Source organism: Leptopilina heterotoma, unplaced genomic scaffold (genome assembly GCF_015476425.1).
Source record: "Leptopilina heterotoma isolate Lh14 unplaced genomic scaffold, ASM1547642v1 Lhet_191, whole genome shotgun sequence".
NCBI classification, from domain to species: domain Eukaryota; kingdom Metazoa; phylum Arthropoda; class Insecta; order Hymenoptera; family Figitidae; genus Leptopilina; species Leptopilina heterotoma.
In genome coordinates, this window is record NW_025110910.1 from 510,474 (window position 1) to 533,572 (window position 23,099).

At 31.6% G+C, this 23,099-nt stretch overlaps 1 protein-coding gene across 2 annotated transcripts; it reads right to left on the reverse strand.

Moving 5' to 3' along the window:
* Positions 1-4,624: 4,624 nt before the first annotated feature.
* Positions 4,625-7,152, reverse strand: LOC122500880 (probable uridine nucleosidase 2). Of its 2 annotated transcripts, none has more exons than XM_043610022.1 (6): positions 7,095-7,152; positions 6,090-6,140; positions 5,699-5,921; positions 5,448-5,619; positions 5,121-5,374; positions 4,625-4,990 (listed from the first exon to the last, which is right to left on the reverse strand). In XM_043610022.1, exons 2-6 carry the CDS (start codon positions 6,137-6,139, stop codon positions 4,664-4,666), a joined length of 1,026 nt encoding a protein of 341 aa, XP_043465957.1. In that variant the 5' UTR covers position 6,140; positions 7,095-7,152; the 3' UTR covers positions 4,625-4,663. The 2 variants fall into 2 exon arrangements, with proteins under 2 accessions (XP_043465957.1, XP_043465956.1); XM_043610021.1 differs by lacking the exon at positions 7,095-7,152 and adding an exon at positions 6,725-6,828.
* Positions 7,153-23,099: the final 15,947 nt, after the last annotated feature.

The following is a 23,099-nucleotide window of genomic DNA, read 5'->3' on the forward strand; positions in this document are numbered from 1 at the left end:
TCAATTAGTGCGTTCGTCGAACCGTTGAAACGCGTGATTAATAGCGCTCGGATGTGTTTATAAATGATCGCATCAAACGCGCTGCGTCGTGGGCTGTTGCATTATGCCAGAATATGGTCTGCACATCGCATAACCGAACAATTTACACACCGCTTGTTATATAATTTACGAAGCAACCACTTTCCACTGCCTTTTCAACCATAATGGTGAATATCAATATTTTATTATATTTTTAAAACATAAGGCTATTGTTGTAACTGCTTTCCGTTGAATACATAACATAAATAATACTTTCCTTTGGTTTAATTATTAATTAGTTTAACGCATCCCCAGGAAACTCCCATTTCACTAGAGTCACTAATACTGACTAAAAAACCTTTTTTTGATTCACCTGGGTTTTGAACCTTAGTTTTCTTCATAGCATTCTGAATTATCTGGAAAATCGTTAATTTGATAAATGTAAATTCAAAAAGTGTGTATAATGTGTTAATCTCCTTAACTCTCACTCTCTGCAGACTATTAGGACTATTGGCAGACTATTGGCGTCTTCCTGGCTAATGACTAAATGATGTGCTAATCTTGTGAAGGAATAGATATCATATTCTTCAGATAAAGCAAAAAACGGATAAATTTTAGAATTTTACATTACTTTAATAACCCAAATCTTCGTTTATAAAAAAATTAGAGGAGAATTCAATAAACAAAATTTGTAATTGCTAGAATATTTAAGCTACTCTGGAGGAAATACTGCTTTCTGAAATATTTGCATGTTTACTATTAATAAAGCAGTATCAATTGGTATTTTCTCGTTCCTAGAGAGTAGAATGTACAACATCGTTTATTCATGGACATCTTATTTATTTATTCAGAATCAGGAGCGCCTCTAACAAACTTATTGTCAAAAACACATTATAGAATCAATTATACATTAACTGTAACTGTAAATAAATTTAATTTGCGATACAAACTTGATAATAAAATTATTATAAAATGATTATATTCCCTGAATAATTTTCCACTTTTATTAAAGTCGTCGTTTACGAATTTGAAATTGGAAGTGTTCCAAATAGTTTAACTTTTAATGACTTTAAGCTTTTTTCAAAATTGTAATTTTCAAAATGTATGAAAATTTAATCCTTTTAACTTGGTTTTTAGAAAAGAAATATTTATTTATATTCTGGTAACAGAATGATCGTAAAGTTATTTTATTAGAATTTCGCAAAATCACGAAGGATTTTGCATAGGATTGTACTATATTTCGATACTGTAAGAGATAAGGACCAAGCAATAAGAAAAAGCTCGCGATTCAAGTCACGAGCGCGGTTTACGTGACGACTGTGTCGTGTTTCAATGTCCTAGTCCGCCTTCTCCTCGACATCCGGTAATGAAGACTGGCAACTAAACGAAATAGTAGAGTTTAATCAATAAACGATTGTCTGTCGTGTTTAAGTTACATTACTACTTTTGTGTTTATATTTGTGTATGCTATCTGTCGCCTCGAGGTGTTTAATCTTTCATCACTTTTTATTTTTTTAAAGGGTTAGGGTCAGAGTGAGTGGCATAACAAAATTAACATTTTATATAATTATTTATTGTTAATAGAATATAATTTACTAGGAGCAGACATTAAATGACACATGTTATTTTTAATATTTTTATAACTATTTTTTTTAATTCTATTTATTGTGAACTTTCAGGGAAGTCACAGCAGGGGAAGAACTTCTTGGTGCATATATTTGGATGTGAATCTCGAATATTCAAAAGGATTAAGATGAGGAACAGTATTCTTTGTTTCAGTCCTGTCAATAGAATAGCAACGGCCTACCTGACTGACAGATCGGTCATTAATTTGAAAACTGTAAATTCAGAAAGTTGTGTATAATGTGCTAATCTCCTAAACCTTTACTCTCTGCGGACTATTAGGAGGTTTCCTAATAGCATTCTGAATTAACTAGGAAATCGTTAATTTGATAACTGGTAATTCAAAAAGTTGTGTATAATGTGTTAATCTCCTAAATCCTCACTCTCTTCGGACTATTAGAAGCTTTCCTAATAGTCTTCTGAATTAATTGGGAAATCGTTAATAGAAAATTCAGAAAGTTGTGTATAATGTGTTAATCTCCTAAATTAAAAAAAGTTAACCTACCAACGAATATATTTTTAGGTTGTTACAATAGGCTATATTTATTGAATAATTTCAATCTGTTCACAAGTGTAGAGTGCGAATTTGCTCTTCCTGTCACTGATTGTAAAACGAAAACGAATTGTCGCCTCAAGAAGCTAGAAAACTTTATTCTCTAAAAGAGAATCAAAGTTTACGAAAAATCGGACAAGCGTGAAACCAGGTGGTAAACTTAGTCGAAAGTTTTACTAACCTTGGCGGAATCTCTATTATCAAAGAATATTCAAACTTTTCGGAGAAAAAATATACTGATACAAAATAACTAATTTCGTCATCTGCTTTAAGGTGGTCAGCCTAATGGTATAAAATTTTAGGTAAAAGATAAAAAGAAGCAAAATAGAAAACTAGGAAACAATAATCGAAAAGGATTAAACTAACTATGGTAATAAATGATTTATTCCCTATTTTCTTCGTTTCAATGAAATTCCCTCTCATTAACACATCAAAATATAATCATACCATGCATTCAGTAATGTGATTATGGAATTTCTGCCAAAATACTGCTTCAATATTAGAGAGAACAGTGATTTTTTAATTGGATGATAAATATTTCATCGATATGAAATGGTTAATAATACGAATTACATATAAGAAGTTTTTATTACAATTTTATAGGAATCGTGAAAATTTCCAATAACCATCCTTGAAGCCGTTTAAGAAGATGTATTTTACACCTGTTTGCAGCATCTGCAATCGCTTTGGATTTGGAATTCAAATTTATCTTCAAACAACTATAAAACTTTGTATGCTCTGAGATTAGAGGCCGAGTTATGTTATTTACAATTGTATAAAATCATTTAGACTTTACGACCAATAAATTCGATTCAGATATTTTATATGTTTATTATCTTTATGTTAATATTTACATTTGTCTTTTAAATTATTACTTTATCAAGCCGGGGTTTTTGTTTTTTAAATTGCAGTGACGCTATTTTAAAAATACATTAATTATAGAAACATATAATTCCGGTTTGGCAATATTTTTAAATATTTTAAAAGTTTTCTATCGCAATTGTAAATAATTGTAAAATGTATAAAGTTATAAAGTATAAAAACAGTTTAATATTATAATCCAGGAAAAAAATTCAATTCATTTAATTATAAAAGTAGTTAATAAATGTGAAAATGCGAATAATGTGAAATATTTTACTATGTGGCCTTAGGAAATTTCCCTTATGGTCGCTTTTTCAGACTTTTTGTTTCGCGCTAGCCTCTCAGGATTCAAAGCTGGTCCTAGTCGTAGAAAAAGAGATAAAGGTGGATGAAACAACGCAGAAAAAAATAAAAAAAAAGAGAGAAAGGAGGGGAAAAAAGCTGAAAGGGAAAAGCAGAGTGAGAGAAAGAGAAGGCGTCAGTTGGAAAATGAACAAGAGAACAGACAGTGGGTATAATGTCTCATGCGACGTGCGGTAAAGGCAACCATAAGAAATGCATATCAGAAGGAAGATTACACTGCGATATATAAAATAGTAAAATTATACGAGAGAATACTTCCTCATATGCTACGTGTATTGTGTGCGAGCACATGAAAGGAAGAGTTTTCACCATATGTCCCTGGAAAATACATCAACCAGAATATGAGCGTTTCAAACATTTTACTTTATTTTAACTTGACAAAGAAGACTAATTAGCTAAATTTCTGAAACTAAGTAATTAAATGATATGCTAATTAACTCGAATTAAATTTCATTTCAGAGCTTGCCTGTTTTCCACACTAAATTCCTACACATTAAAAATTTAAAATAAGTATTAAATAAAATTTTCAAAAAGACAATTTTTTTGTAAAAAAAAGAATAATTTTTTTTTGCTTCGGTATAATTAAAAAATTTCTCCTGATAAGTAATTTTAAATAAAAAAAAAATATTTTCGCAGTTTTGTATAATAATTATTCTTTTTTTTTCTACTCAAAAATTTTGTATTCCTGCTTCAAAAAGGTGTGGAAATACGTGCTCGTCTCTTCGCAATTCCGAGTTGAAACGAGCACATGAGTCGAGGGACTGTCATAACTTATGTTAGTTATTAAGCTTAGCTGTGAGGTCATAAAGCGTTATGTTACGAAATTCATACCTTCAGCAGTTTCACGTTTGCGGAAAGAATTCGCCCACAAAAGGCACTGGTTGCTGATGAAAAATACATTTTAAGGTAAAAAATTCATTTGCACATAAAAATATACATACCTAAATTGAAGTGTATATTTTCCTTTAGTTTTGTTTTTCTCTTTTTTTAAAAAAAAAACAAATGGTATTCAAATTAAAATATGATAATTGTAAAAGCTGTACATTGTAATATGGTGTTTGGTTATTATTCTGTTTTTTGGATTTAATGTCTTCATTTTGACAAAAGTGGTTCAGTATAGGAATAAGAGTCAAAAATTCTTTTCTTTATTTGAAAATTAAGTACATAATTTATTATAAATACGTAAATATACAAATATAAAATATTAAAAATTAAAATATTAAAATTATTTTTAAAATATTAATTCTATTCTATACTTAAATAATGAATCAATATTCTCTTAAATTCGTCAACATCCATTGACAATGCAGCTAGAGCATTAAAAGATTTCCCTTCCTTTGTGATTTTGTCGACAAGAACCGAACCCCTAGCTTCACCCTCCCGAACTGGTATGACTTGAAATTTCGAATAATTCGTTTTTAGTAAACCCATACCCCACAGAGTGATAGCAATAGTTCTCGAATCAGCTGACGACCAGTAAATACTTGTTGTTTCGCTAAAAATATTTTCTGCCTTATTTAAAAACCTCACAGCCGAGGAGTCTATAATTCCCAAAGTGTTTTTCCTCCATTCCTACAAGAAAAAGGTTATAGAAAATATTGAAAATTTGAAAAAATTAAAAAAATATTGAAATACATTTTTGGTTTTTTTAAAATTTTTTAGTTTCATAGAGAAGAAAATTGATTAAAAATAAAATGTTTACCAAATACATTGGACTGCTTAATGATACTTCTCTTGGCACAAGAATAATTGGTTTCTGGGTGGAATTCATTAATATTGAATTACTCTCTGGATCACAACCGAAATTAAAATCAACACCAGGTGATACACTTCCTGAGCCAGTGACAGTTGATCCCATAACAACTAATTGTCCAATATTTTCTACAAATTCCGAATCAAGATTTATGGCCATTGCTATATTTGTTGTAGGTCCGAGGACAATGATTGTAACTTCTCCTGAAGAAAAATATTCACAACAAATAAATATTTTACAAAAAAAAAAAAAACTTTGATAAAAACAACAGTTCACCTGGATATTTTTTAACATAATGTATCATCGCATCTGACGCGTGCTTCGATTTATCAATTTCAGCTATGATTGTCTGATTAAATTCAAAATCACTTAATCCATCCTGTCCAAAATAGTTGGTGGATTCCCAAAATTTAATTAATGGTCTATAAGCACCCGTATAGATGGGAATCTATTTGAAGGAATGAATAAAAAGTTTATTCAGTAAAACTGTATGGAAATGAAATTTTTTTTTGAATTTTTCTACTTACGTCTTCTCTTCCAGCAATAGTGAGAATTTTTTGAACGTTCATTTCAACATTTGTTATATTTGTATTACCGTAAGTACAAGTTATAGCAAGAATTTTAATTTCCTTTTCTGCTGATTCGCATTTTAGTGCTAGGAGAATACCTACAGCGTCGTCAGCCCCAGCGTCAGTGTCAATGATTATTTTTCTTCTCTTCGAAATTTCTTTTTCATTTAGCAGACCTTGTCTTCAATTTTTGAATTTGAAAAAAAAAGAATTTTTTGTATTTCATTTCTATTAAATTTTTTTATTAAAATTAAAATTTCTATTATATATTTTTAATAAGTAAAATATTTATATATTTTTAATTTTTTTTTGACCAGTCAAATAAATAGGATTATAAAAAAATACTTACTTTGTTGATACGGCAATTATTAGGAGAACTTTCAAAAGCAGATACTTCATTCTAAACGTAATTAAATAAGAATAATTTAGTAACTATGAAAAATACACAATACCCTGGATCAATTTTTGAAATTTATTTATTTTTAAATATTCTTTACACTAATAAAAATATAAAATCTTATTTTCTTCCTGTCACCATCTACTATAATTTGACACAATCCAATTTTTACACTACACCAGAGCAATTCACAAATTTTTGCATTTTTATTTTTATCTCCACTAAAATTTTTTAAATATTTAAGTTTCTTAAAATTTTTTTAAATTTTAATTTTTTAAAAAAAAATGTAAATTAATAAAATCTTTTATGTTGTATAAAATCGTGTATCGATAATGTGCAAGAAAACATTTTTGCAGACAAAGAATATTTTTCCTCGCAGTAAAAGTACTTTACACCCATTTGTTAATTAATGACAATTTTCATGGACTAATGAAAAATTATTAGTTCTTATTTCTCAATGCTTTTTTAATCAACACAATAAATTATTCATTTTAATTTCTAATAAATAGAAAAAAAGGAAAAAATAAATTTAAAAAAAAAATTGATTATGGTAATCAATTCTTAATTGTCTGTATATAAATAACAACCTTTTTAAATTCCAATGCATGATTTTTTGTTCACTTTTTCATTTACTTCAAGACCTTATTACTGAAAAGTTTTTTTTTAACTTACAACTTTTCGTTACTACTTTTGAGAGAATTGATTATTTTTTATTGACACTAAAAATATTCTATGTCTAGGTCTGCTAGATAAAGTAAATAAAATTCTTCGAAAAACTTATTGTTTATCTTGAAAAAATATTTTACTTTTCAAAGAGATAAAAATTATAAGCTACTTATTTAATAGGTCTGCATTTTATTATAAAAATAAAAATTTTTAAATAGTTTCTTTTTATTATAAAAATAAAATTTTTCTAAATAGTTTCTTTTTATTAGAGAATAAAATTTCAATACATACGTGCTGCTTTCAAAGATAGGTTGATTTGATCGATAAATTCGAAATCATGTCTTCATATACACACATTCTATTGTAATCTTTAAGTAAATAAAATGTAAATCATTGTCGATGTATTTATAATACTTATATTTTTAACTAAATGGAAATAGAACACACTTTTTTTTATTTCAAATTTTAATATTTTTTTCTTGTTTTATAAGGAAAATATTTAAATTTCATCTTTAGAATTTAGATTTAGTATGAATTTAGATTTAGAACAATGAATAATATAACCTTTTTTTTATTTTTAGGATAATTAATTCGATAATTAAAATTAAAATTTTTTAAATTCTTATGAATATATACTTTCTATGATAAATGATAATTGTAGAAGGAAAAATAAAATTTATGTCACTGCCTGCTATTGAATTTAAAGCCAAACGTGAAAGAAAGGCCATAAAAAAAAAGTTGATGCAATATCTGGTCACAAATAGAAATTCGATATTTTTATGATCTTTATAAAAATAAAAAAAGTATATATCGATATTATTTGCAGGTGATGCTGTTAAATTTTATGTCAATCCACAATATGTGACTTTTAACAATACAATCTTTTTTTTACTTGATTTTAAGGTTTTTTGTCTCTTTTTTTTTAAATGTTTGTGTAATTCACTTTGTGTTGTCACGTCCGAAAACATAAAATAGTTTAAAAAGTTAATAAATTAACTGAAAATATGATAATTTATGAAAATTCATCACCAACACTTCACGCTGCAATCGGAGATTTTTATTTTTTAATTTTAACATCCGCCATTTTGAATTTTTGAAAACTGACAACAAATTTTTATAAAGCTGTCCGCCATGTTTATCCGCCATTTTGAATTTTTGATAACAGATTCCAAAATTCTATTATTTTGTTTAATAATTTTCCATTAAATTTCTAGAAGTTTATCCACTAACCTGTTTAGAATCCTTTTACAACCTGAGATTAATAAAGTTATTGGCTGTAAAAAAATCAAAAACTTATAGGAACGTTTCCTTTTTAAGAGATAGATTTTTATTTATCATTAAAATTTTAAGGTATCGTTATTAGATTATAGTCGACTTAAAATAAGGCATCGATTGATCTATTTCTAAATTTCAACGACCTGGCTTCAATGGAAAATTAACTTTTCAAGCAGTAGAGAAACTGTTAAAGACATAATTTTTTGATGACCTCAAACTTAAATTTAACGAAACGAAATTTTTGAAGAGAAATTTTATCATCGTTTTAAAAAAGTCAAAAAAATACTCTGCTTTAGATAGTTTCTCGTCACTTTAAGGGAATAAACTGTTATCGGTATATAGTGCAGTATTTTTTTTTTCTCAACAGAAAAGATAAGAAGTTTTCACACCAATAGAAATGCTGCTATGCACATGCTATGCTAAAGCGTAGGGTCAGGTCATTTTTGACGATGACGGATAGTATCCGATTATTCCAGGCAATTTATCCCGCGTCCCTTTCTTTATCTTCCCTTTAACTGTCTTTAAACTTCGTTCCCTTTTATTTCAACCTCATCTTACTGGAGTGCAACGAGGACTTGCGGTTTATAAGTTAAAGAAGAAGTGCTAACACTTAAGTAACTATCTGCTCCCTCGTTAGCCACCTTTCCTTCGATAATATACTTATCAACACTTTTTTAACTCTCTTCAAAGTGTCACATTTCTGAATAATGAAAAAAAGTTTTAATAAATAATTAAACTCATTTTGCAAAATAAAAAAAAAATGTTTAATTTAGAAAAATGGATGTCTATAGTGCTTTATAAAGACTTTGTCCTCGGCTTCGTCTTAGTGATAAATTACAAAAAGTATCTATAGTTTGTTAAATGTAAAAATGACAGTTTTCTTATGAAAATTAATGTTACGTCCCTTTTATAAATCTTCGTCATTAATTATTCTAAGAATGAAAGGGTTTTATAATTATAATAGGGCATACAATGGGTTTTGGCAGTTGAAAAGCGAACTACAAAAATCCCACCGCTGCCACCTGAATAATATCTGAAAAATTCCAAACAAAATCCTTCTGCTGCCACTGGAATAGGGTCTGCTAGTCACTATTCTATAGTTTGATACGTTTTTCATCATTGGAAGCAACATTGGAATGACGAAATTTCGTATAATCGAACAATCCCACCGCTGCCACCTAGCTGCCACCTTAATGACAAGTAAAAAATCCAATTTCGATACTTCGAAATTAAATATAAGGTTTCAATATCAGATCTTTGAAACTTCTACCAAAATTTGACTTATTTATAATGCAAGATGATTCACGAATGTCACACGTGTTGGAATTCGTCTCATGTAGGTTAGTGCATCATTTTTGGAACAAAAATTTTTTTTTGTTCTGAAACAGAAATTTGTTTCTGTAACAATATATACACTGGGTGGAAGGTTTAACCCACTATTAAAATAAACACCCCACTATTTTATAATCTCCTTCTATTTGAAATAGATAGGATGTTCCCTGAAAATAGTTACCTTAGATTGGTAATTTCCAAAGGAATCGTCTACGCTCTAGTAACATAATGTTTGCCAAAATTACCATCTATCAACACAAGGGAGGAAGACCGAGAGTGGGAGAGAGAGAGAGAGAGAGAGGAAGGTAAGAGGAATCCACTGTATGTAGAACGTTTCTAACACAAGGAACAAGTTTACTCCGTTGACAACGAAACGGTTCTCTCCTTCAACTAAGTTTCCCGTCCCATTACCTTTAGCTACTATCGATGCTTATAGTCATGGGTACCCGACTTCGATTCTGCCTTTGTATAGTAAGCGAATGTTGTTATATATGTCAAAGCGAATTTACAATGCGGTGGATTGCGTAACACACACACACACACACACACGAAATTGGTATGTTCGATTTCTCTATCCGCGCTAAGAATTGGAATCTCAGAATCAACAACTTAAGTCTTCAAATGAAACATCTTCAAACACTCTTCACATTGGAAAAACTCATAAAATACTCAAGTAGTTTGGAATCGATCCCTACCCACAGTTGTTGAAAATATTTTCTCGTATTTGAGTAGATAGCCTGCAATATCAGTAAATATTATAACACGTTCCTCGATCGGAACCTTCAATCTGATTTGATTGAATAATTGATAAAGGGTAACCTTTTCAGCAACTTGTTTTCATACCTAACCATTTCTCTTACAGTAATTACTATGTTTTCGAAAATACTACTTTTTCGTTGCAAAGAAATGTTAAGAAAAGAAATAAATAGGCAGATTAGGATATTAGGGAGGACCCTAGTATCGAACCCCAAAATAAGAATTTGTCACATTTATTATTTCGTAGTGTTAGGGTCATAAACGTTAGGGGTACATAAAGAATGTCTTCATTATAATTATTATTAATGTTTATGTATTTTTTTCTGGGGTTACGTTTTACATTTGATGAACGCAGTCATCATACGCTGTCAAGACCTATGGTGATTAATGTAGTGAACCTGAACGGAAATCAATTTTTAAACAGTCAGTTATTTTTCCCTTTTCCTATATTTTTGCGGGACTTACGACGATTAGGAAATAAATTCCGACTGAAAGCTCGCTTCGCATTATATTAATTATATCAGTTTTCACTTTACTATCATGATTGGAATATGGCCGTTACGGATCTTATCGAATTCTACACGCTTTCAGTTTTGTATTTACGCAAGTAGGTGCGAAGTGTTTTTGAGCACGCGTCGTCGCGTGTACAATACAAAATGTCTGCATTTACCACACTCGTTATAATAAAGAAAATAATAAGTGTTGTCATAAATGGAGAATTTTGTCTGGTTATAAATGATCCTAAATGTTTTTATTTGTTTGTTGAGTTCTTAATTACGTTGATAACTTTTTACCCCTTATCGAATTGGAAATTCATTTATAAACCCCAAAAAGCTGGTAAATAATGCAATTGTACAAATAGAGTTGTTGTTAATTTTCAACTTTCTCTCTGTTTAATCATTTATTTAGAGAATTTAAATAGGTCAATTTTGGAAAATGTTTCCCAACAGGGAAGTTGTTTTGAAATTATAATACTAATTTTTAATATGTTTTGGAAAAGTAGTTTGCATTATAGTTCTTGATTCCACAATGTAAAAGTTATAATGTCGAAAAGTGTAAAAATATTTTTTTAAACACTTTACACCTTCTTTTTAATCAGTAAATAATTTAATTCTAGGGGAATGGAAAAATACAATGAAAAAAAAGGAAGCCAAACTGCAACGGCATCCATTGATTAGATTTTTATACTTTCTTTTTATCCCACAAAATGTTTTTATAAGATATTTTCGTCGACAATTTCAAGGCTCGAATGTGTTTGTTGAACTTCGGGTTACGAAACAAGTTGAGGGATGAAATTGACGATAAGAATCCTCTTCGTTGACGTTGATTACGCTATCGTTCTTCCCTGCTGGATCGTATATTCGTGATGACGATGAAAGTCCTTTATCGCTTAGCTTATCTTAGACCTAACCCAACACATACGCACACACATTGTGTGGGTACTTGCAATCTCACAATGATCTACATTTCAAGATATTTTCCTTTTTATATTAAATTTTCAAATAGTGGCGAAAACATAATTGAGTTTAGATTAAGAATTTGTGAAATAATTTTATTTAATCCCAGGATGAAAAAAGTATCAAAATTTACGTTTTTGGTGACTGTCGGTAAATGTCGGTAACAGGAATCTAGATTGTGGAATTATTCTAAAAGTGATCAGAAAAGGATTTAATTAACTGGATATCAAATCACAATTTCTATCTACGATTATACTTTTGGATATTTTATGTAACGGTTTCAGAGATAACAGTTTGTAAAAGCAAAAAATAACTTTTAATAAAAGACGACAAGATTTATCAAGTCGACATCAGACTCTATCAATCAAAATCCTTGAGTACCTTCTGAGATTATTCCTCTGATAAAATATGTTCTGATTCTCTGAACCCGCGGTAATCTGCCGCGAGAAGCTCGATAAAGCATTTTGGTTTGGATGATTTAATAACTCCATTTTCAAAGGGACTGGCAAAATTCATGAGTCCCCTAACCTTTTGATATTTCAACTAAAGTCTCAACTTGAAAATGCACTTTCAGGTTAACTTACAACGCTCTTTGAACATGACTGCATGCTTAATGAATTTCTCCATAAAAGTATTGGTAAAGAAATTTTGTTTAAACGTTGAGTATTAAACTTTCCCTTTAAAAATCTCGTCGTATTTTATAATTACAGAATAGTGATTAGAAAAATTAAATGATCTTTTTTTTTAAAACCAAAGTTTTATATCTCTCCTTACATCGCTTAGCTCGAACCAATGTATCGATTTCCACTGTTGGACCAAAAGTTTAGAAATTTAGGCAAGCAGAATTCACCTAATTCAGTGCTGATCGTTAATTTTCATTGAGAAAGGAAATTTGTTATTGAAAGGAAAGTTTGGGGATACATTCCATGTCTCCAAAAGGACGTAGCTTCAATTAAGGAGAGTAGTTGGTGCACCTGCGGTCTAACGGTCAGCCAAGTTGAGTCCTAATTGCCTAGTGTAGAGTCGAAAATCCCAAAGACACATCCACCCCCCCTCAGCTTATGCAGAGTGCTTACAAACATTTTGATAGAGAATCCTAATTAAAAGTTTAATTATATTCCTCTAATCTAAGTGGTAGATGTAAATCAAGATAGAACTTAGAGTAATGAAATAGTTTTACAACCAAATTGATTAATTATTTAAGAATATTTTCGTCTTTTTGAATTTTAAACTTTGTTGTAGATTTTTTAAGTAGAAAAAACTATTTCAGTGCGTCTCTTTGAGTGTCACAATGTGGAAGTGTGGAACTTTCTCTGTTGGAATAAACTCACCTTATGCAAACAATTCTTCGTTGTTGAAGAATTACTCTGAGGTACCATCAAGTTGAGCAGTCAGCAAAAGAGTAAATTTATAGACCTCTTAATTCGCGGTTCCATTAACACGTTGCATAAACCATGATAAACTGTACCGCATTAGGGCGTCGACTCTCCATAAAGCTCTCTCTCGGAATGTTCGCGAAACGTCCAGCTCCTCGTTACTCGATGCTTTATTTAGCAAAAGATCCGGAAACGTGTTGCTTATTTAATATCAAGAAACGGCGCAAGCTTCACGTGGAAAATCTCGTAAACCATTTCCACATGCAGTAAAATGAAATTTATAATGTTTGCTTGCCTACTTCGCTACTGTGTTTTCTTCATAAGATGTTAACGTCATAAAAGGATTGTGTCGATCGTAAACTGAAAAGATAGGTTATCTTCTTAATAATTCGATCATCCTAAAAATGTTTTTTTATTATACTTTGCGAATCAAATTTAAATATTTACTCTTTCCTTTGATGAATAACAATTATTTCCACTAAGCCATGCATTTTCTAAAAACCAGAATAACAGACAGTGTTGGGCTGCCGATCATTTTGGATTCAGCAAACCCTAAAGAAATGATTAACTTTGACCCTACTGATCAACAATCTGCAAATCATCATCATCTTGACGAATTCGAGGTGATGAAAGGTCTCGATCCTGGATTGAAGTTGGCATTCGGTGATGTTGACACAACACAGGCTAACGAATTCAACATTAACATCCTTTTTTAAATGAAGTATTTCCATAACACTAACTCTCTTTGCTGGGTTATTTTTGTTTGCACCGAGTTTGGTCCTCCACCACGAGGAGAAATCGAATTTCAGGCTAAAATTTAATGGTGATTTAAATTATGACATTAAATAATTAAAGGCAACGGCTAAGGGTATACACAATAGACACAGGCGTCAGTCAAATTCAGGTACACATAAATGATTATGGTCGAATATGCCAGGATGGGTGCACCACATGTCGATTGACCTATTGTATTAACCCTGTACCAACTGGCTGAATTACTATGCTGTTTGATCCGTGATGTATTGTCAAATCCTATCGTGTACGAGCGAGAATTGTGGTAGCAATCGATTAGATTTATGCATGCGTGCACGTACAGACATTATCGTAATGTGTATTTTGCACCTTTTGCATTGACAGCGTTAGCTATGTCTTTATTTATACCTCAAAATGTGATACATATTATCCACTGCATAATACAACCCGGATCCTCATATCATGATTATAGATAGCTGGATCATTACAGCAAATTACATGCGTAATATGCCAAAGAATATTCACTGTTCATTCGCATATTTAACTAAAACGTGGATTTTATACAATTTATACAGTTTATCCAGTTTATACAGTTAATAAAGTTTATACAATTAATACTAAAGCCTGTTTTATTTTACAACGCATCCTGTATTACCATATAACGAAACTTCTTCGGACTTGTATTATATTTCAATTTTGTAAGTGCATGAATAATATTTGAAATTAATATTCTTCATGATAATTATTATTCATTGATGAGAGGGAATTTAATCAATTGTGAAATATCAGAGGAATTGATGTATTCATCGTTAATAATTAATAGTGCGTAATTGCATGATGGAGGCAGTTGCAACAATCTTCCATAGCTCGCTGCGATTCGTAGTCTCGCAGCTTCGTCGCCACGTACAAACAAAGCGCGCTGACGAAATTCCATTAGCACAGAAAATTAGACACGCGGTTTACCAGATTAAATTATCCTCTAACTTGAAATTGTAATTGACGTTCGTCAAGAAATCAGAGGAATTTCGACACCAGGGATGAGTCGAGGTGAAGAATAGAAATGCGATAGGTACACCTTTATTTTTGTCAATAAACTCTGAATTGCGAATTCATGTTCCCTTTTGTAATATTTTTTAAACTTTTGCTGCAAGTATCTAATTGATGAAAATACCGGTTGTATCGCTTCTACTTTTAATTTGCCAATCCACGTCCCTGAAGCAAATTGCGTGCCTTGATGGGAAACGATATTGTTTTTTGAATTCCTTTATGCGATCATTGAAAATATTAATTAGCGTTTGAAATGGTATTTCAATCATATGATATAAGAATGAGAATTGTTAAATACGCAAGTGTGAGATAATAATTTCCATGTTTGGAACACGTGGGTTTTCAGAAATTCACCGTATTCACCCTCATGTGCAAAAACCTTTTTCAAAAAAGTAACTCCCTACTCAGTATTAAGTTTACAAATCAATAATTCATTGCCAATTGCCGTTGTAAAAAATATTGCGAACTAAAAGAAGTTTTCTAATAAAAGAAGATAGGCAATAAACGTTAACTAAAACTTTCGATAATTTTTTCTTTCTTTTTTAGGAGAGAAGTACATTTAAACTTATTTTCTCAACGCGAGAGCGAGGGATGGGAATAAAAAAAACAAGCATCAAAAGTTGAGTCTGGTTGTTTAGGTAGGAGGATCGATTCACGACGAGTGGTAGAAATTTAATTCATAGGTTGTTTGAACTTTCGGACGGGGAGTGTTTGCCAGGAAAAGGAGAAATTTTCGAGGACTGATGACGCGTTATGCTTGAATCGTTGGCACGTCAGTGAAAATAGATTCGAGAGGGTAAGCAGACAAAGCTTGTGGGTTAAGGGTGTAAACGAAGAGGGGAGCGAGGTCAGGTTGCGGATAACATTTATATATATGTATGCATGTATACAGAGAGAAGGTTACTGACACGCAGTCATGATAAGACGTCGCGTCGGCGACCCCCATTTGTCCAAGGGCCAATCCAACTAGGGAAATACCTTTTGCCAGACTATTTCCTAATATATGACACCGCTGTTGAAAACTCGACATCCATTTCTCCCTTTTACTCGGAGCTCACATTGTTAAAAAGTATGTCGTATAAATATAGTAGGTCGTCGCCTCAAAAACCTTAAATTCGATAAAAAAAACCCGTACCATACTTTGTCTATATATCATGTCGGATAACATTATATTTTTCAACATAAATCAACTTAAAAATGATATACACATTATATTAAACTTGAGAGGTGTACATCTCCTAACAGGAAGAATATAATATTTTATAAATTTTAATGAAGTCTGAATAGACGATTCAAGATATAGGAGCCACTTTCGTTAAAGTGTTACTTTCCAACCCCTTCGTCTTTTTTTTTGTTAAATTTTTTTGTCCTCGTGTTCACCGCGCTCTATTTTTGTTATGCAATTAAGAAAAACAAACTTCGCCTCAATATTCCAAATTAGAATTAAAATTCAGGTTGCGTTATATGTTATTGAAACTTTTGCTAAAACAGTCTGTTTATACATATCTTTATAATAATTAACTACTCTATTTCCGATAGTATCAAATTTATTATTATAGATCATCTTTCAGTTTAATATTCCAATTAGTAATAATTAATCTTTAACCTATAAATAAATGATAAGCCAGAAATAAAATACATTAATCCCTATCGTGATTCAATGAAAAGCTATATCCAGTAAATTAAATTTGGATATAAAAATAAAAACTAATTTCTATTCAGATTGTGCGAGAACAACTTTGGAACTTTAATTAATGAAATAAAAATCCCTTCTTGAGAAGGGGCATTGTATAATTTTCCACAATATTAATGAATGAAAAATAAAAAAAATCCTGAATGGAGTTAGAATTCATTGAATACAAGTATAGTTGTAGTAATAACTAAAAATAGATTTCAAAAAAACTTTTACCTCCTGCCCCTGGTAGTTCGACTCTGCATTACGTGTATTCTCGTATTTGTGTACATGTTCGTTACTATGAACGTTAATGTTTTCAAACTTTGCTCGTTTCATTGGATTTGTTTTGAAGCTTTTTTTTTTCAACAAACTTTTGTGACCCAACAACGATTTTACACGATGAGTCTGACATACGAGGTGCATTTTATTATTAATGCTCCACTGGCACTAGAGAGTGCTCGGAATTTAATTTCAGTCGGTATTTACACACCGGCTTTTCTTTCGTATTCTTAATTAAAGTCTGAATTTTTTATCAGCACTCCAACAATGTCACTATCCTTAGGTTTTGAACATTTACTATACTTTTTTTTTGGATATTTGCTTACACTATTCCAGTCTGTTATTTGCGTCAGTTTTTTCAATTAAAATTCAAACATCTGTCTCTTGCAAAAGATCCTGAAATAGAATTTGTCATTTTTAATATTATAGCTAAAGAATTTTTTTATTCATGCGGAAAAATTCGGTTGAGTGGTAATAAAGCACATATGTGACATGGTTGATTTTGATGGAAATGTCTAGTTTTTGTATTTTGAGAAAGAAATATTTTTTTTTTGTTGGGAAATATTTCATTTGTCGTTAAAACTATTGAAAAATGTTATCATCGTGAAGAAGAATTGTCACAAAGTCACTGCGGGTGGAATTTGCTGAAGTAAATACAAACTAATTTTTATATTCATCGTTTTGCAAATAATGATGATGCATGGACTTTATCAGCAAATACTACTACTTGTAAATCTTTGCTAAATAATTTTGATGTAATAGTCCATTGGAAAATGGAACCAGTAACAGAAAGTAGGGCGAAGTATCTAATTGATAAAAATCCCGGTTGTATCCCTTCTTCTTTTAATTTGTCAGTCCATGTCCCTGAAGTAAATTGAGTACCTTGATCAGAAATGATATTCTCGGTTTCTTCCAATTTTATGTGATGATTGAAAATTTTATTAATTAGCGCTTTTGTGGTCATTTTTCTACTGGTATACAATTTCACATATTTGCTAAGTGCATCTATTGATGATAAAACACATTCGAATCCTTCCTTAAAAGTTGGTATCGAACCGTAAATCAGTTGATAGATTTTCTCCCGGTTTTTTTGGCGCATAATTTCTCATCTCAGCATAATTTGTCTAAGACTGTTTTTCTGACAAGAGTCACAGCTTGCTAGTCTATGTCTAATAACCTTGGAAAAATGCGAATAATAAAAGTAGTCGTTTAACCATTTGGGGTCAGTTAAAAAGTCCAAACAGTGATGCAGCAGGGATTCGAATGTAAGGATTTGAACATGATGGCAGTTAGGTCAGAACTGGAAAATTCGGTAATTAGACAACCTACTTCGGTCTAGTAAATAGGTCAAACGCACTCTGGTTTGCTCCTGCGGTGTAAGAACAGGTCTCAGTGGAATCACTCCTGTTGAGAAATTGCCAAGTGCTACGGAAATTATCCTTGGTCTAGCAAATTCCCCGTGGTAGTCTCGGACTCAAAATAGGCCAGCTGTAATTCCACCGTGTGTCGTAAGAAGAGACTAAAGGGGTTGTCAGAGTCGTGGTATAAGAGCAAAGCAAATAATTACACACACCACCATGCGTGCAGTGAGGGTCGTCAGTAATGGTCGGCATGTCTTGGTGTTCAGGTTGTAAAACCCATCGTAATTGAAAGGAGGTCGTGTTTGGGAATAATTAGTCAAAGTATAACCCATCATGTGTTGCACTAGTTGACATAGATCCTGGGTCGGGATTACAAATAACAAAATTGCGAACTTAGCAGATTGCCAAGTTAGTGATTTATTTATTTCTGATCATCATTGATTGCTGAACAGTGGGCAAGCAGGAGTGGCTTAAGCCTTAATCCTGCTAAGACACTCCGCTAATGGTTATCCACTGCCGAACATCATAGATGTCATCGATATGCTAGGAAACCGGTTTTCCTCGAGGAAACATCATATGCATCATGGATATGTTCCGTAGACCTTGTCGAGGTCGCGGGACTTTTCACTAAAGGACAACCAAACAGCAAGAATAAATTAATTCTACAAATCGGACCCCTGCAATAATTTATAATTATATCACGATTTATCTACAATGTCTTATGATAAGTGATTATGTCCCGTTCATTATTCAACATTCTTTCTCATCCCCACAAAAAAACTAATCGTTAGCAAATGCAACTGACGTTGACGTATTGCTTGTACTTTAACCTGTGAATTGTTTGCCTACACCACAAGAATGCAGAATTGATTTTAGTTACCTACTTCCAGTTTGAATAGACAATTCTATATGAAGCCATTTACCACATTGATTTTTAGGATTTTTTTAAAATTTAGGTTTTCTTACCACCTTTCTCTTGATGATGGTCATCAATTAATTCCAATTTTAATTTCAAATAGATATTTAAAGATATAAAATACAATAATTTTATTAATTTCCCAATTCAAATGGATTTAATCATTCTCTTCCACATTCAAATTATTACAGAAGAATTTCATACTTATTTTTACATTTATTATTCTTGGACACATTATAAAGGATGCGAGGATCTTAATTCAATTATAACCTACTTAACTTTTATCCACCAGTTCCTAGACTTCTATTTTTGGTTTCCTTTACCCATATTGACGTCGTCGAATAAAATATATTAATTTAATCCCCGATAGTCTGAAATTACTTTTTATTAATATCCTGATCCGGATGAATTCGAGGTCAAATGTGTGAATTTCTCGTCAAGTAAATAATGTATTGCAAGTCACTGATCCGCAATTATAAAAGTTAACCCCTATCCTTTTCTCTTACCCAATGTGTATTCTCAACTTTCATCTCCAATTTTTATTTCTACACCTCCTTTAGAAAAAAATTAAACGCTATCATTTTTGAGAAGATATGAGTGAATTTTGGTTAAAAAGAAAATATTTTTTGAACTGAAATGTTCCAATTATTTTTGATGAGGCTCATTGTTAGTTGAGAGGAAATGGGAGTCCAATTAAGTAAGAAAGGAGTAACGTAAATTGTAATTGATTTTAACAAATCGGAAAATATTAATTATCACACGTAATTAAGGTATAGTCACTAATTAATAAAAATTCCATTATTAAATTAATATACAGCTTCTTTTTAAAAATTTTTTTTCTAGCTTTGAATTACGTAAAAAATTCAGCAGTAACATTTTTAGCTGGAGGCACGCCAAAATACGCGTAGTTTTCCATATATAAAGAAGTCAATGTCTCTTTTGATGACGGAACTCGATTTGAATTAAAAGATGGAGATCTAGACGTCGCATTGCAGTATGGCACAGCAAAAGGAGAAAATTACTTTTTGTGTTATTTATTGCAGTGTAAATTTACCGTCCCTTCAACAATTAAATTCGTATTCAATATTCGATTAATGTAAGAATAAATTTTTTTCCCCTACTGTGAAAAATAAAGAGAAATCAGAATAACTAAAAATAACATATTCTAAAAATGACTTTTGAGGCTTTCATCGCGTGAATATTCTCTTTTAACGAGGGCGACTCCAATTCTTTCCCTGGTTACAAGAAGCAAGGAGAACCAAACACCAAGGAAGCATGTTCCACTTAGCTCGGTGCCTCTATAAAACAATTAAAGTAGCTTTGAGTGGAGCCCAGAGCGTTTTGCCTAATGAAAAAGCGACTCATTCGAGACATTGCAATCGTATCGTCCCTATATAGTGTTCAACGAACTGCTTCTACTCGGATTGTTCCGTTCCTCCTCGACTCGAGAATCTCTCCCCCAAAGCCTGCTCTGCTTCCTCGTTTTCTCTCGCCCAGTTCTGTTCATGTCCCCCTGCAAACAGTGCTGCACACAATTATTCGGAGAGTTGGAGAATAGGGAGCTTGAAATTTGGCGGAAAATATTTTTCCCCGAGTCAAAGATTCATGGAAAAATTTAATTCGCATCATGTGGAGTTTTTTCTTTTTGCATCCGTGGATTTAATTTCCTATCTAAAAAAATAGGAAGGATAGAAATAAACGCTTTTAGAAATGACTTTTTTCAGAAACAGAGATTCTAACCCGTTGACTATTGGTCAGATAAATGGACAATTGGTCTGTAAAATTTACAGCTTGTGAAATTACTTTTTAGCTCGCATTTCAGCTCACTTTTCCGAGGAGTATAATCTTTGGAATTTACAAGAGAAAGCTTCTAGTATTTTCTTTTAATTTTGCCTAGCGCATGTTCTCTCCGTTGTAAGCTTTCAAAAGGAAAGTGGCAATTCTGCGTGTCCATTTAGCAGTCTTCGTCACTGCAGGAGGTATTATTGCTCAACTGTCTCGAGCGTCACTCTTTTATGCAAGCTGAAACTAGAATATTGTACCTTATTGGATAGTTGAAAATTGCAGTTGGTAGCTGTTTTTTTCTCTTTAAATTAGTCATGAATAAAGATTTTTTTTAATTTTCTTTTTCGTTTGCAAAAAGCCAATGGTATTTGTATAAATATATTCTGATTAGAAAGGAATTATTTTAAAGCTAGTTAAAGTTCGATCGTTTCGACAAATTCTTCTATTGCAGATCAAATTTTTATGTACCAAAGAAGCCCACAGAATCTGAACCTAATCCGTTTAGGAGAGGTAATCCGAAGAGGAGGAACTGAAAGTTAATTTAATTTCTAATAAATAATTTCCCAACTAAATCCGTAACACCGGTCATACACGAAAAGTAATGACAGGCATGGGAGAAGAGCTCCGGCATACTCACCGGAAAATTCGGCTTAGCCAGTACTGTTAATACATTAAATAAATAATATTAACAACACTACAAATTATATTATAATAGTGGTCAGAGTTTATATATAACAATATTTATATATTTCCCTAATTACTGAAATTTTTTTTGTCTCTGATTACAAATCTGAATTCAATGTAACAGCAATATTGTAAAACGTACTGTTACGTCAAAACAAGAAATCTTTTTAAATCTAACCTAACGTTTCTCGGTTTTAAATTGGTTTCAGATTTGAATCTAACACTGAAAAACTCTGAAAATTTCACAACTATCAATTGAAAAGCGAACGGTAATGTAAAAACTACAAAAATCCCACCGCTGCCACCTAAATGATAATATTTGAAAAAATCTGAAAAAATCCTATTCTGTTGTCACTAGAATAACGACAATTTGAAAAATACCAAAAAATTCTATAGCTTGATACGTTTTTCATCATTGGAAGCAACATCGGAATGAAAAAATTTTGTATTTAATCGAAAAATCCCACCGCTGCCACCTTAATGGTAACAAGTAAAAAATTCCATTTCGATACCGCGAAATGTCAATGGGATTTTCTTCAGTCGCCGCATGTATTTTTTTCGTCATCTAGACATAAGACAATAGGATAAATAACTACCCCGCATTATTTGAACAATTAAGTGTATTATTTGCCGAAAGAATAAATAGAACGAACTTATGTAATTAGAAACCTTTCTATTCTGAGGTTACCCAACGATACTGTTGACATAATTTTGATATCGATATCCCATTAGTGTAATATTACCTAAAGACGCGGAAGTCACTGAAACGAAAGCGTTGATTGGCGAAAAAGTCTCTCATCGAGGGTGGAAAAATCCGTTATCTCTATACTTCCGTGAAAATTCGACTCGCATTGAAATTGGAAGGAAGAAGTTGGTGAAAAAACAATCGTTTTTACCAAGCTCTTGCAGCAACAATCTGGCATTCGGAAGTTAAGAACTTGGACGTTCCACGTACCAAGTTTTGCTTGAAAACGATTTTGCAGTCGCTTTACTCCAGTAACTTTTCGTGTACCACGAGGGAAAGAGAGAGAGAGAGAGAAAGAGAGTAGGTCTGCTCTATAGAAAGAAACTCCCGGAATCGACTTGTCTAGTTTTCAAATGTAGGGCATTCCTACCCGAAGCACAATTTTCTTTTTACAATAAAGAATAAACCAACTCAATTTTGATACACCATGACCCGAATTCACACAAAAATATATCACCCCAAAAGTTTATTATGTAATAGAGCTGGGAAAATAATAATAGAGCGAAAATTCATGTAGAGGAATGATAAAACTTGCCCCCCCCCTCTCTCTCTCTCTCTCTTCTTATTTAATCTTCAAAGCTGAAAAAAATTAATGTGTGTAGATTTTTTTTTTTGGGAAAAAATGCAAGGAAAGAAGAGACGTTTAAAATTATTAAGTTTTCTTCTACACAACAACCTTTTCTCTACTTTCGACAAATGACGTCGTAACAAAGTACATAAAGATTGTAAATTATGAAACACGCTCGAGATGCTTGTGATTTTTCCTTCTACTAAAAGCAATTTATTCCCTTTTTTTCGCTTACACCAAGAAGGACATTTTTACTGCTTACCGTCGTTTTAACCAAGATATAAACC